Source organism: Mustela nigripes, chromosome 5 (assembly GCF_022355385.1).
Source record: "Mustela nigripes isolate SB6536 chromosome 5, MUSNIG.SB6536, whole genome shotgun sequence".
Classification (NCBI taxonomy): domain Eukaryota; kingdom Metazoa; phylum Chordata; class Mammalia; order Carnivora; family Mustelidae; genus Mustela; species Mustela nigripes.
The window spans coordinates 66507847-66522721 of record NC_081561.1 but is presented as its reverse complement, the minus strand read 5'-3'; the positions used below and the strand labels follow the sequence as shown (position 1 = coordinate 66522721).

The following is a 14875-nucleotide window of genomic DNA, read 5'->3' as shown; positions in this document are numbered from 1 at the left end:
TCTGCCTGCATCAAGAGCCCCCATCCTGCCCCTGCCTGCCCCTCCACTGGAAATCACAAAGAGACAGGCTGCAGAGCTCCAGGTGGGGATACCCAACACCCACCGGGGCTCCCTGGCTTCCTATCCCCCCTGGCTGGGGAGGTCCCCCACTAGCAGTGGGTTGCAGGACCAGGGGGACGGTGGCGGGGCAGCGGGGCGGGGTGGGGAACAGAGGCAGACACAGCCCAAGGAGGCAAGGGGCAGGAATAGCACAGCTCTGGGGGGCTCCGCCCCCACTGCCCAGACAGCCAGCACCTATACCCTACACCTTACCCCCTACCCCCTACCCCTGTGAGGGACAGTGTCTCATCTCACCGGTCGTAGTCCCCGTTGCAGAGTGCTCTCACAGGGATGGAGAAGGTTTGCCAAACGGGGTTTAAGGTGTTCTTCATGACCTCGGTCTTGTGGCAGATGGTGAACCTGGTGAAGAAGAGACGGAAGGTGTCAGGCCCCAACCGAGGGAGGCAGAATCCAGGTCAACAGAAGGGCCAACCGATTAACCTCTGCGGTTGCCTGACAGTGGAAGCTAGAGCTTCAGGAGGCGATGAGCTCCCCGTCACTAGCAGCATCCAGACACTACCTGCAGCCATTTTTCCCTAAAGATTTTATTTTTTTATTTGAGACAGAGCAAGCGAGTGAGCGTGCACAAGCAGGGGGAGGAGCAGAGGGAGGGGGAGAAGCTGGCTCCCCAGTGAGCAGGGAGCCCAAAGCAGGGCTCCATCTAGGACCTTGGGATTGTGACCTGAGCTGAAGGCAGATGCTTCACCAACCAAGCCGTCGAGGCAGGTGGCCATTTCTTGGTGACAGTTGAGAGAGATTCCCAGGGGGAGGTGGGGAGTGTCAGGAGATAATGCGTTCTGTCCCCCTACCCCCCTCTCTGTGTGACCTTGAGTAAGCTGATCCCTCCCTTATAAACTCAGGGAGTTGGCTACTGTCGGACGTTCCTCATCTGAGATCCGCGGAAGGATCTGTGGATGGGATTTAAGGGTTTGTGAAGCCCTAAAATCGGGATGACCTTGGGTGCATGACTTTCATATATTTGCTGCTCCCCTGCCTGGAGCGTTATCTCCCCAGATTCCCATGTCCATGGCTCACTTACTCACTTCCTTTCGGTCTTTACTCCAGTGTCACCCATTTGATAAAAGCACCCGCCTTGATATAAAATTTATTTAACCCCCGGTCTCCTGTCTCTGACATCCCTTTGTCCCCTTCCATGCTTTTTTTCCATTTTACCTGTTATCATTTGACATTTGACACAGTCTATGTTTCTCCTTATTTACTTGTACGGTTTGTCGGTGAAACGCAAGCTCTGTGAAGGCAAGGGTTTGTTTGGTCTTCCTGGATCACTGATTTATCTCTGGTGCCCAGACCAGCGCCTGACACTGAGTAAGCGTTCGCTAAATATTTTTTAGGAACCAACTAATGAATAGATGTATGTCTTGCAGCAGAGTTTCCACAGCTTTCCCTGGCATTAAAGGCCGTGAAAGTGAGGCCCCTGGCTTAGACAATCTCTTAGACACTTTCGGCTCTCCCAGTCTGAATCCACGAGCCTGCTTTGCAAACTGAAAGTGTCGGACTGGCTTACCCCGCCGGGCTCCAGTCCAGCGTCCCTGCCCACTCCCCGTGCGTGCCTGCTGGCCGCATCGTAGCAGCCTGCCCTTGCCAACACAGAGGGGCAGCCAGGAGCCAGAGAGGGGGCCGGGGGCACAAGCTGTCCCCCTGTGATTTCCCAGCCTCCCCACCCCCACCCCAGCCACCTACCAGCCTAAAAAGGTCACGCAGGAAAGCGCCTGGGCCCCGCCCGTGCCCACACAGCCTCTGCCATTTCTTCTCTGGCAATTTTCAAGTCAAAATGTCATTCCTGTCACCGCGGCTCAGCGTTTCTCTTCTCTGCTCCTTCTCGCCCGCCCACTGGAGTGTGGAGATACATGTGGGAGACCTCCCCACACACCCTGGAGCTGGTGACTAGGATGGGAATGAGGACGGGGACAGGAGGGGGCCATGGCTGCCCAAGCTGGGGCAGGCAGGTAAGGCAGGAAGACAAAAGGGTTGGGGAGGAGGGCGTGAGAGGTAGAATCAGGAGCCACCCCGGGCTGTGAAGGGAGGGAAGGTCGCCTGTGCAGAAGCCTGGGGCTGGGCTCCAGAGACCTACTACCTGGAACAGTCACGCCCACCTTCTGTGGACCCTCCCAGCCCCTCCATCTCTTTGGACCCACCGACTTCTCCGTCTCTTCTCCCTTGCCAACCAGTATCCTGACCAGGTCTTCTGCACTATTAGCCTGATTGCCTCCCTCGGGCTTCTGATCTGAAGCTGCTTTTTTTAAGGTCCTCCCAGCCCCTCACCACCAAATCCACAGACCCCTGGACTCCCTGCTGCAGCTGCCCTGGGGCCAGGCCCTGGCATGGAAATGGTCCTGCAGACATCTCTGGCTCAACTCAATTCACCCCGATATCCGCTCAGGCCGTGATGTGGGAGACCATGAACCCGAGGATCTAACAGGTGAAGCTCCAGTCCCAGGACCCCTGCTACCAGCTGTGCCTCCCTGAGCAAGAGACTTTCTCTGAGCTTCCCCTTCACTGTAAAATGATTGGGGGGGTGGATCCAGTAGCTAATACTGCCACGCCCTGTTCTAATGACACATATGAACTCACTTGGTCCTCACAGCAACCCTGTGAGGAAGGTGGTAGGCTTATCCCCACTGTACATAACAAGAAACCGAGCTGGGGAGGTGCACTGTCCGATATGGTAGCCACTAGCCACATGGGGCTATTTACCTTTAAATTAAAGTTTAATTTAATTAAAAATTAAAGTCCTCAGTCACCCTTTGCACATACCCAACAGCTACGGTAGCTAATGGCGACTGTATTGGATGGTGAGAGACAGAACACTCCCATCATTCCAGAAAGTTCCATTGGGTTAAGAGACTTGCCTAAAGGTACACAGCGGGCAGCCTGGCAGACTGGCAGAGCTGGAGGGGTGACCGGGACTGAAGAAGACAAAGTAGGTGCAGCACCAGCAGCTCCATGGGTGCTCCGTGGGCGCTTCCTCCCCTTACCCCCAGGACATTCCACTCCCTGGGTTCCCTCACTGACCTTCCTTCTGACCTCTTCCTAACTGGTAATGTCACCCGAACCTTCTACTGGTCTCTCCTCAAACCTTGGGTAACCACCCTGCTTCCACCAGGTCAGCCTCTGACCTGTGCCCACAGACAGCCCCACCCTCTGGGGGGCTCTGGGTGGGTTTCTCCAGCTGCCCTTGGAGAGATCCAGCCCGTGCCTCAAGGGAAACTCACCCCCAAATAAACTCCCATCGCCTCCCCCATTGGACCAGCTCCTTTGCCATTTTTAACACTCTGGGTTTCCCACAGCTCCACTGCCAGGAAGGGGCTCTGACTTCAGTGACCACCCCAGTCCTGCCCAATGAGGTCTGCTCACTGTCCTTTTGCCCCGCCCTCCCCTCCCCACTTCCTCCCTGCATTCCCCCCAGCAAGGCTCGCCTGCGGTGCAGCACCTCCCACCTGTTCACGGTGTCAGTCACGAGTCTCTCCCTCTTCCCTGCCCCCTCCCCACCCATCCTACACAGGCTCTGCTAGAACAATCACTGGCAAACACTTTGCAACACACCCCTCCACTGCTCCTAAACCCCAATCCCTCTCTCCTGGCCCCGCTGGCCTTCACCTCTGAAACAAACCCGGCCCGACCAGGCACTGGCTCTCTGGAGGGGACCTGTGTGGACATTTCCGTGGGTGCCCGGAACATCGCTGGGCCCTTTCCCTCCCTCCTTCAAGTCAAGTCAAAGTCAACAAGAATTATTTAAAGAAATCCTGCTGGGAGTCCTTTGGTGAGACAAAGACTCCTTTTGTTATGCAAATGATCACACCTAATTTCCCTTGTTTTCTTCGTTCAGGTTTTAAAATCAGTTTTCTCTTGAACTGAAACACACCTCCTCCTACTCCTCCCTGCCCCCCAACACACACACACACACACACACACACACACACACAGTTCCAGAATCCAGGGGAACTGGGCAGAGGCCTTTCTGCCCTCTGCTCCGGGCACACCTGCTTTGCGCTCTGCTTTTCTCTTGCCTGTTATTCTTCCCTTCTCCTTCCCCATGGATCCATTTTCTCCCTCTCCTCCAGCAGTGTCTTTCTAATTAACCTCCCTGACCCCATGGCTTCCTGGTTCGGCAGCATCCCAGCTCAAAGTGGCCACAGCCTCCCAAAGCCATGTTGCTTCAAGAGACGGTGGAGACTGCCTCATCCCACTGGCTTATTTTCCTGATGAGAAAACAGGCCCAGAGAGGGGGCATAACTTGCCCCAGGTCACACAGCGAGCTGGTGGGGTGGACAGAGGTCCCCAGACCCTCAACCTGGAATCTGAGCATCCGTGTGCACAGCTGACCTACATTTGCCGCCGCGCTGTGTGTGTTTCCGTCATACTGTGGGTGGCTTCCAGATTAGGGAGAGGAGAGGAGGAAATGGGGGATTTAAAGACGCGTGCAGTTTTGAATGAAGCCTTTGGCAAGGTGTGGGGCTGGGCAGGTAACAGGGTCCTGATTTGCCATGCTGGGCATGTGGTAGTTGGGTGGGGGGGTGCGTGGGTTAGTGTGGGTGTTCTGAGGGCTGCGGGCAGAGGAGGGGTGGGCTGGAGATATGCGCTGACTTGTGTGTAAGAAGGAAGGGGCTATCGGAGGGATCCTTCCTTCCCACCCTAGCCCAGCTTTCGCTCACTCCCCTATACCTCCAACAACCATGGCTGAGACCCTCAGAATGGCACCCTGGCTTCGGGGTTGCCCTTACCTCCCACTAGTCCCAACCACGTGTCAGGGTACCACTGGGAGCCCCTGACTTCCATGCTGAGTAGGAGGCCCAGGTACCACTGGAAAGAAGCAAGTCCAAGCCCCCCTGCCTGGCAGGTCACCATACCCCTCCCTGCCCGATGCTGGAAAGGGGGTGAAGTGTGGTCAGGGAACTCACGTTCCATCCTCATTGCTTCTGTAGAACACCAAGAAGGGGTCGGACTTCCCAAAGAAATCTTTCTTGTCCAGCTTGTTGGCACAGAACTGCATTGTGGCTACATCCTGGTAGGAAGGAGGCAGAACAAGGGTGTGAGGCAGGAGAAGGCTGGAGGGTGCCCCAATCCCTGTGGAAACACAGTCCCGAGGCCCTTGTAAACAGAAGGATTCCGAGCCCCAAGCTGGTTAAAGGACAGCATGTTTTGTTTGCCCTGCACCAATGAAGGGCCAGGCCCTGGGCTAATACTTGGGGGATCCCACTCCATCTTCAAACAACCCCACTGGGCAGGTCTGATGGAGCAGTGCAGGGTAGGGGGCAGAGGCTGGGGGTGAAGCAGGTGGATTCTGGAACCCACTGCCCCAGTTTGAATTCTGGTTCTAAACTTTCTAGCTGTGCAACCTTAGACAAGGGAGGCAACCCCTCAGTGCCTCAGTTTCCCCTCTGTAACACAAGGCTGATCACAGCACCCACCTCAAAGGGCTGTTGCAAGGACTAGAGGCAAAGCCCTTGGCAGAGTGAAGTCACATCAGTGTTGATGTGCCTCACTCTGTTTTTTCACACAATGGCTCAGAGAGCTGAATCAGCTCACCCAAGGCTCCTCTGAGCTGGGTCTGCCAACCTCAGAGCCCTCACTCTGTCCACACTGCCTCATCCCCTCACACACCGGGTGGCTCCCAGCAGACGGTCAAAATGAAACATCATTGGGGCTCCTGGGTGGCGCAGTCGGTTAAGCGCCGGACACTTGGTTTCACCTCAGGTCATGATCTCAGGGTCAGGGGATGGAGCCTCTGTGCTGAGCTGGGGGTCTGCTTGGGATTCTTCCTCTCCCTCTCCCTCTCCCTCTGTTCCTCCCCTTGCTCACATGCTCTCTTTCTCTCAAATAAATACATCTTAAAAAAAAAAAAAAAAAGAGACATCACTTTCATGCCCACTAACCCATGAGAAACCCACCCACCTCTCCAAGGTAAGAGGCCTCAGGCTCAAAGAATGGAGTGACTCCCCCAAGTTCGAGAAGCAGAGCCCTGGTATCTGACTGCCCTGACTCAGCCCAAGAGCACAAAGAAGTTACCCAGGCCCCGGAGAGGACTGCTGGACCCCTCCGTGGCCCCCCATCCCTCAGTTTGCTGCAGCTGACAGGGCCCTGGGCAGAAGTGCCCCCACATCCTCCTCTCCAGCCATCACCATATGGCCTCTTCAACCTGAAAGGTCTGCATCCGGACAAATCAGCTGCCAGGTGGCCAGGGCTGGGAGCTTTGTCGTCAGGTCCCTGGGGCCCAGCTTGCCCTTCAGAGCCAGGGCCTGTCGGGAAGTCACCTAGCTCTCACACTGCCCCCTTCCTCTCACTGGGGGGCCAGTCTCATGAGATCAGTGTCCTACAGCCCTGTGAGAACCAAAATGGTGGCAGAGATGAAAAGGTAACTTCCCCCAAGTTTGAAGGACATGGCCAAAGGTTTGGGGGTGGGTATGATAGTATAATGGTTAAGGATATGATTGCTGGGAGGGAAAAAAAAAAAAAAAAAAAAGAATATGGCTGCTGGGGCCAGGCTGCCTGCTCCAGCTCCGTCCCTTTCTAGCTGTGTGACCTAGAGCAAGTTGTTCACCCTCTCTGGCCTCAGTGTTCTCATCTGTAGAACTGGGTACTGGCAGCCTACCTCATAGGCTTGGTGTGAGGTTGAATGAGTCAATATGACGATAGTGCTGGAAACAGGGTATGGTGCACACCAGGGGCCTTGAACGTGCAAGCTATCATGGTTATTTGTACCCTTGCCCCTCCCTGTACCCATGACAGGGGTGGACTCTGTCCCTGCCCCAGCCCCTCACACACCTTCCCTCAGGACACCTGACAATAGCAAACACAAAGCAGCCCTCCCTTTTCTCATTCATTCATTCAACATACATTTATTAGATACCTCAGGCATGGCCAAGTCACTGAGCTCCTTATACCTTTAGCCCTTGAAGTAATCCTTTGTTGCTTTTTTATCAATGAGGAACCAGGGGGTGGAAGCAGCTACCCTGGCCAAGATCACCAGTGGGCAACTGGTAGACCGGCAATTCAACGCGTACGAATGGATTTCCAAGTCATGTCTCTTCTGGCACCCCACTCTGCTCCCTGAGAGAGAGAGCGCTGTCCAGTTCATGGGGTCTGCTGCTCTGGTTTCTTCCGACTCTGGGGTGGGTATGGACAGGGAGGGGCTGGCCTCTGGTTAACCTGGGCCACAAGTGCCCCCTCAAGGGAGATGCTGAGGAGGGGCCTTGCTGAGGCACACAGAGGGGCCCAGGTAATGATGGCTTCCCTCACGTCCCTCTTCATGGCCCACCCGAGAGGAAGAAGGAGTTGGACTGGGGGCTTGCAAGGCCTAGGAGACCCAGGAATCTTAAGCCTCCAGAGAAATCTAGGACGTCAGACCTGGAATAAAAGACCGACTTCTTTATTGAGCACTTACTACATGCAAGTCACTGTATGAGGCCTCCTCTTTATGCACATTATTTCACTGAATCTGCATAACAACCATATGAAGTAACTCTGCTACTCTCTCCATTTTACAGATAAGGAAACTGAGGGTTTTAAATCCTGTCCTGTGTCCAAGGTCACACAGAGGGTCACCCAGGCGGGGCTTTCCCCCTCAGCCTTGCTGAAAGGTCTCTAACCTTCTAAACCTGCCCCCTGCAGTCACTGTATCTCCACAGCAGAAAGTTCCAATCCTATCCTGTGTTGGAGGGAGGGAGCATTTTAAATGCCTCCTTGAGGAGCTCTATTCTGTGACCTAGAAAAGAAGGAGGCCTAGGACAAGGTGGGCTCCCAATGCTGGCTATAGAATTGGTGAGGCCAGTGGCAAACGGAAAATGGGACAGCAGGCCTTTAAACCAAGCATAGGCGGCATAGGACCTACGGGACTGCACTGCTCATGGGCTCACGAAGCCGGCCCTTCCTCCTCCCCATGGGGGAAGGGGGCCATGGCACCAGAAAACACTGACCTTCAGAGTCTGCTGAGGACAGCAGGGGGTACAGACCAGCCAGGCGCGCTGAGTTCTGGGCTCTCTGCCTCAGTTTCCTTATCTGTAAAGTAACCTGCTGGATGGGGCGGGGGGCGACGCTGTCTTTTAATGCCAGGCGATTTAGGCTTCGGTGTTGATGCCCCAGGGAGCATATGGGGATGGGGGTGGCAGTGGAGAAGGTTGGCACTCAAGAGTCCAGAGCCTCTGCAGCCTCCCCAGCATATGCCTTGTCTGGAACTCCAGGTGTGACCCCTCGCATCTGGAGGTCAACTGAATGAACACAGGCAAGCCACACGCAGCAACCTGCAGTGACTGACTCGAAAATTATTACATATATTGAAACAGCCAAAAGCAATGCCATAAAATCCAGGGGCCAAAGCCCTTATGGGTGCTTCCTAGGAGAAGCCCTCAAAGCCCTGAAAGGTTAGGAAGGGAAGGAGGAACAGTTGATGTAGAACATTACAGCTCATCACTCCCAGGACCACTCAGTGCTCCCCTGGGAGGTCCACTGTTCCCCACACCACACCTGACACAAAACAGTACTCAGGAGCCCAGGCCATCTGCTTGGAGCCACACTTCTACCACCTATCCGCTGAGCAGCCTGTGGCAAGCGATGTCACCTAAGCCTGGGTGGTCGCCTCTGGAAAAATGGAGTAGGAATGCCCCCTGTGACCCCGTCAGGGGGAGTAAAGCACAGGGCCAATGTCAAACACCAGTCCACAGTGTGGAGCATGGAGCTGCTGTCAGAATGGGAATCAATGCCAATGTTCATAGCAGCAATGTCCACAATAGCTAACCTGTGGAAAGAGCTCAGATGTCTATCAACAGATGAACAGATAAAGAAAATGTGGTACATATATACAATGGAATACTATGCAGCCATCAAAAGAAATGAAGTCTTTGCCATTTGCGACGACATGGATGGAACTAGAGGGTTTTATGCTGAACGAAATAAGACAATCAGAGAAAGACAGTTATCGTATGCTCTCACTGATATGAGGAATTTCAGAAACAAGACAGAGGATCATAAGGTAAGGGACGGAAAAATGAACCAAGACGAAACCAGAGAGGTAGTCAAACCATGAGAGACTCTTAATCTTAGGAAACAACAGGGTTGCTGGAGTGGAGAGAGGTGGGAGGGATGGAGTGGCTGGGAATGGACTTTGGGGAGGTATGTGCTATGGTGAGTGCTGTGAAGTGTGTAAGACTGATGAATCACAGACCTGTACCCCTGAAACAAATAATATACTAAATGTTATTTTAAAAAAAAGAACGGGAGTCGATGCTTGTGGACTGCCCATCTACTCCTGGGCTGAACCCTATGCAACCACAATGATTCACTGGTGTCTACCTACAAAAATGGCAGTAGAATATGGCTCTGCCTGCTCTGCGCCCAGCATATCCTTTCATGGCTATTGGCTCCTTTAGTCCTCTCACCAATCCCATGAGGCAGAAACTATTATTAGTCCCATTTCAAAGATGAGGAAACTGAGGCCCAGAGAGGTTAACACCCTTACCTGAAGCCACACAGCAATCTGGAGGAGAAGCTGGGATCAGAACCAGACGGTCTGGCTCCAAAGCTTAATAATTGAGATTTCACACAATGACCCCGCATCATCCTGATAAGTTTAATTATGTTCTGTAGCCTCAGTTTGAGGAGTCAGAGAAGTGTGAAATCCATTTTAGAAAAGGCCTCCTCCATGCAAACTAGTTAAAATTACAGGGGAAGGAAAAAAAAAAAAAAAAAAGCCTGGCTCTGAAATTCAGCTAACTGGAAAAATCCTCTGGGGAGCCACACCTCATTCCCACCGGTGGCAAATCCGTGAGGTGTTGCTGGCCGCTCTTTCTGCTGCTCAGCCTGATCCGCCCTCCCTAATGCAGTCTAGACCTGGAAGCGTTCACCCAAAGCCTCTTGTGATCGTTGGTACTGTGGTGCCATTGCCATATCCACAGGGATAAAACAGACCTGCCTGTAAGACTTCTGGGGTATGACCAAGGCAGGCTTCTTCCCACTTGGGTGCACATACCCCCATGGGGAGTCCTTGAGACAAGGCCCTGTAGCCGTCTGGGGACTCTGCTTTTTTTCTTTTTCATTTTATTTTATTTAAATTCAATTAATGAACATAGAGTGTATTATCAATTTCAGAGGTAGAATTCGGCGACTCCTCAGTTGCTTAGAACACGCAGTCCATCACCATGCAGGCTCCTTAATGCCCGTCCTCCAGCGCCCTCCCCAGGGACTGCGCTTTTGAAGGTGGCTCTGAGTTAGGTCAATAGTCATATCATATGGACAAGGCTTTGACCGCTGCTTTGACCGCTCCCCTTAAAGGCAGGTTGGTAAATGGACCCCAGGAAGAGTATGGGGAGTGGCAATAGATGGACTGGGCCGCCAGGATTTGGAAGCAGCCAATCCAGGCTGAGGTCAGAGGTCCCGCTGTTGGAAGCTTCAGCTGGAGGGTGGGGCTCTCCGAGCACGTGAAATGCTCTTCCCAAACCAGAACCATCTCTGGAATCCACTGTGAAGATAAACAACTCCTGCAATATATAATTTCCTGCAATTTCTGCCTTTTCGCCCTGTCGTTTTAAAAAACATATTAAGTTCTTCTAAAACAGCAGGATTGCCTCAATTTGCATCTTTCCGCATGTTAATCAGGCTGCTGGCGAGATTACAGCAAACAGCCATTCACTTCCGGATGGCCAGGCCTACTGTAGCTTGTTAGCTGTCCCTGACCCAGAGAGAGCCCCTGCAGGTTAGAGTTCAGACCCAGAGGGCAGCTGGTGGGCTGAAGGCCAGGAGAGGGTAGCAACATGGGGGTTGGGGGCGGGGGGTGGAAGCTGGGCCTTGCTGGCATGCTCCAGGATCAGAACAATAGTAAGGAAGGTACAAAAATTTAAAAGGCCCCCAAAAGCTCAGTCATCAAAATCAAGATTTTTTTTTTTTAATTTTATTTATTTATTTGACAGACAGAGATCACAAGTAGGCAGAGAGGCAGGCAGAGAGAGAGGAGGAAGCAGGCACCCCACTGAGCAGAGAGCCCAGAACCCTGGGATCATGACCTGAGCTGAAGGCAGGGGCTTTAAAAACCCACTGAGCCACCCAGGCGCCCCCAAAATCAAGATTTTAATGTGAATCTTGAAAAATCAAAATCAATGCAAAAACCCATGACAAATAAAACATCCCCAATTCAAATAAAAGCCAATTTTGCAAATGAAGAAACAGGGGCACAAAGAAGTCAAGTAGCTTGCCCGGAGTCACACAGCTAGTAAGCAACGGCATTTGGTCTGGATCCAGACCCCAAGTTCTTAACCACCCTGCCCTCCTGCTACACCCTAAAAAGAACTTTTCGATAGATGGTGGAAACACAGTGACATTTACTGGCTTCTTTTCAAAGTTTGCCAAGAAAAAAAGATATCGATTAAAATGAAAAAGAATCGTCAGCCCCAACTCTGAAATTCAGCACGTCAGCAGGAGGGAACACAACCCAGAGCCAAGAGTGATTCTGTGAGCTGCAACCTCTGGGAGGGCTCCCACATTCACAGAAGGGCCCAGAGCCCCAGTCTGTCAGGATAAGACTGCAGAAGCACGGGGCTTGGGGTACAGGCATTTGGGGTTATCCACGAAGACCCCGTAGGCTACAGCTGATTCAAACGCAGATGGTGGGTGTAGGAGTTGATCTAGGAGATCAGGCCTGTAGCTACGCATTGTCTATAATAACCACGTGGGGGTCAAGCTGGGCTTTCTCTGCCGTCTTCATGACTGACTTCTCAAACAACCTCATCAGCTGTACATCTGTTGATTTGGTCATTCAGATGCTGAAAACCCCAGACTGACCGTTTTCCCTCCCACACTTGGAGCCTATGTGTCTGGGATACCAACCAAAATCCATCAGCTAAAGTTCAAAAGAAAAATGGAACGATTTGGCTAGGAGGATGTTCACGGCAGTGTAAATGAAACTGTTTCCTCTAAGAGAACAGATTTAATAAATTATGGCCATCCATATGATAGAGGAAGAATTATATAGCTATTAAATACAGGTCTTCAAGGAATATCTAATGACATGGGAAAATAAATCTGGATACCATATTCTACTAATTAGAAGGAAAAAAGCTATGTACATAAATGCCTAAAAGAAAGGAGGAAATGCAGCAAATACACCGAAATGTCAACAATGATTATCTCTTTGTATTTTCTATCATATCCACTGTGACCATGTTATTTTTTAGCATCAGGAAAAAATGTTTTGTTTTGTTCTCTCTCTCTCTTTTTTTTTTTTAAACCAGAGGGATGATTCTGAAGACCAAAAAAAAAAAATATATATATAAACTAACTTGTAAAGGGTGGTATGTGACTGCTGATTATGGATTACACAGGACACTTCAATCTCTGCTAGCCACAACACACATCTCTCCCAAATATCAACCTGCATACTTCCTAGTCTCAGAAAAGCTTCACCAGTTTGCCCCACTTTAACCTGCCTCTTTCTCCTTATCTTTCTCCCTTTCTCCCAGGACTCTTCCCTCGGCCGCATGGAGACACTGGGCTCTCCCCGATGTCTGTCCTGAGAACAGCGAGAGTCCTGACTTTATCAAGACTCAAAACTGCTAAGCAGGCCCACTACAAGATCCTGCACTACCTGGCCCCCATTCCCACCTACTCTCTCCCCTCTCTGGTGTCACTCATCACTACCTCCCTGCCCCAGGGCCTTTGCACAAGCTGTTCTCTTTGCCTGGACCCATCTTCTTCTAGGTAGCCGCAAGGGCTTATTCCTTCACCTGTATGTATTTGGCCCTATTATGTGGTATTATCCATGGATTTTCCTTCAGGACAGTAAAGAGTGCTATAAAATACTTGCTATTAAAAAAAAAAAAAAAAAAAGCAATGGGTCTGATGAAGTTAAGGACCCCTGCTGTACTGTGATTGCTGGTTGGCATTTCTGTCTCTCACACTAAATTAGAAACTCTGGCTGGCTGGGAGGGCAAGAACTGAGCCGAGGCCTATTTGCCAAAACAAATAAATGAACACATGAGCAGGCTGGTGATCTCTGAGTGGGGGCAGCTAGGGGCAGTTACTGGTGAAAAGCTTTGACTTCCCTGGCTTGTGAGAGGCGAGCTGCTCCCTTGCCAGTGTGTACAGGGACCTGAATGGAAGGCCCTGAAGATCGCTATCTGGCCAGGAACTCTCTAGAAGCCCAGCCACTCACCACGCCTGCTGAAGGATCCTGGCTCCACAAAGATCACAAAGCCCATGGCTATTCCATATACTATAAAGCTTACAGCTTCACCGTGCGTGAGGGAAGTACTCCAAGAATTAGGAGGCCACAGCTGAGACCTCTGAGGCTGGACAGTGAGATGTGCCAGTGAATGAGATAGATACAATACTCTGTGTATCTCAATGAGATACACATACTCTCTGTATCTGTGGGCTGGGACCCCTCACCTCTCCCCACCTCCCCGCCCCAGGGTTGAGGATCAAACAGACTGCAAACACCAGGAGCTCAGGTCAACTGTGCGGGACTATGCAAATGTCGGTCAGCGTGACAGGGAACAATGACGGTACAGAACATAATTAAATCTTTGGTGACTCAGAGGCCCTTCAAGAGCTTAAGCTCATCATCATCCACATCAAGTATCACTGAATAGTATTTTGGATCAAATTCTGATTGTTGCAACTTTCTCGGTATTTAAAAATCTCGATGAGCAAGGCTTTTTCTATAACCTATCAAAGCGTGCGGGTGACCCACCGGAGTCCACTCCAGTCCTTCGCTCGTCCCCAACCGCCCACACAGTCCCTGCGGATAGAGAGAGGGTTTGTCTACTTAGGCAGAACGTATTCACTTGAGCAGAAAGCCCTGCTCTGGTACGGATTGGGGGGGGGGGGGAACAACCCACCCCTCAGACTCCACCCTCTTCCTTTGATCCTCCCACTGAATGCCGGGCTGGAGCACAGAAGCGAAGTGGTTCAGATGTAATTATTTTCATTCAGCCAGATGCTGGGAATTAGTCTCTTTTCCTTGCAAGTATTCTAGGGAAAGACAGAACGCAGCCAAAGGCGCCCCAGAAGAAAAGGAGCTGACAATCTCAAGAGGAAGGAAGGGAGCCCACCCCCCACCTCCTTGCCTTGGAACAGCTTGGAACGAGGAAACCGGCTACCACCCCTGGATGAAGTGGGGGGGGGGGGGGAGGAGGAGGAAGGGGGAGTCACCTAATAAATACTAAACACGGGCTGTTTTGCCAATCCCAGGAAACCAGACCAAAGACAGCACCCAGCATGGTCTGGAGCTTTAGAATTCCCAAAGCACTTTCGCTTCTATTACCTGATTTAATTAGAAACTAGGGAGGAAGTCACGGACTGAGCTAGAAGCTGGGGGCAAACCCAAGTTAGGCTTCAAGGAATTCAGATTCCATCTTTCCGCAGACACCTGTTAGGCCCAGCCTCCTCCACGAACCCCTTCAATCCTCACGGCAGGCACCCCATCAGCCCAACATACAGGTGGAGAAACCAAGGCTCAGGGAGCTTAAATAGCTCTACTATATGTCAGCTGGGTTTCCTCTCCCTTGTCTCAACCCCAGTAACTTCCAGATGGTCAGCATACACACTTGTAAGAGTTTCCACCATCATCTGGTGCTAACCATTTGGACATTCATTCAGTTGCAGATTCCCGAGAGATCCCTGTGCATGCCTACTGCACACCAAGCCCCCGGCTGGGGCCAGGCGTCAGGACTGGTGTGGCTCTGCCATCAAGTTCCCAGATCTACCACAATAAACAGCCAGAGAAGCCAAAAGAACGAGCACTTGGGTATAAGCTGATGCGGTCATCATT

At 51.8% G+C, this 14875-nt stretch overlaps 1 protein-coding gene across 2 annotated transcripts in view; it reads right to left on the bottom strand.

Annotated features, from left to right (window-relative positions):
• Window positions 1–14875, bottom strand: part of CPNE5 (copine 5) — an 88780-nt gene that overhangs the window by 29203 nt on the left and 44702 nt on the right. For both annotated transcript variants that reach the window (XM_059399110.1, XM_059399112.1), the window contains 2 exons: window positions 5019–5122; window positions 355–459 (listed from right to left, as the gene is read on the bottom strand). In XM_059399110.1, coding sequence (XP_059255093.1) covers window positions 355–459; window positions 5019–5122 — 209 coding nt within the window. The remainder of the gene's footprint in view (window positions 1–354; window positions 460–5018; window positions 5123–14875) is intronic.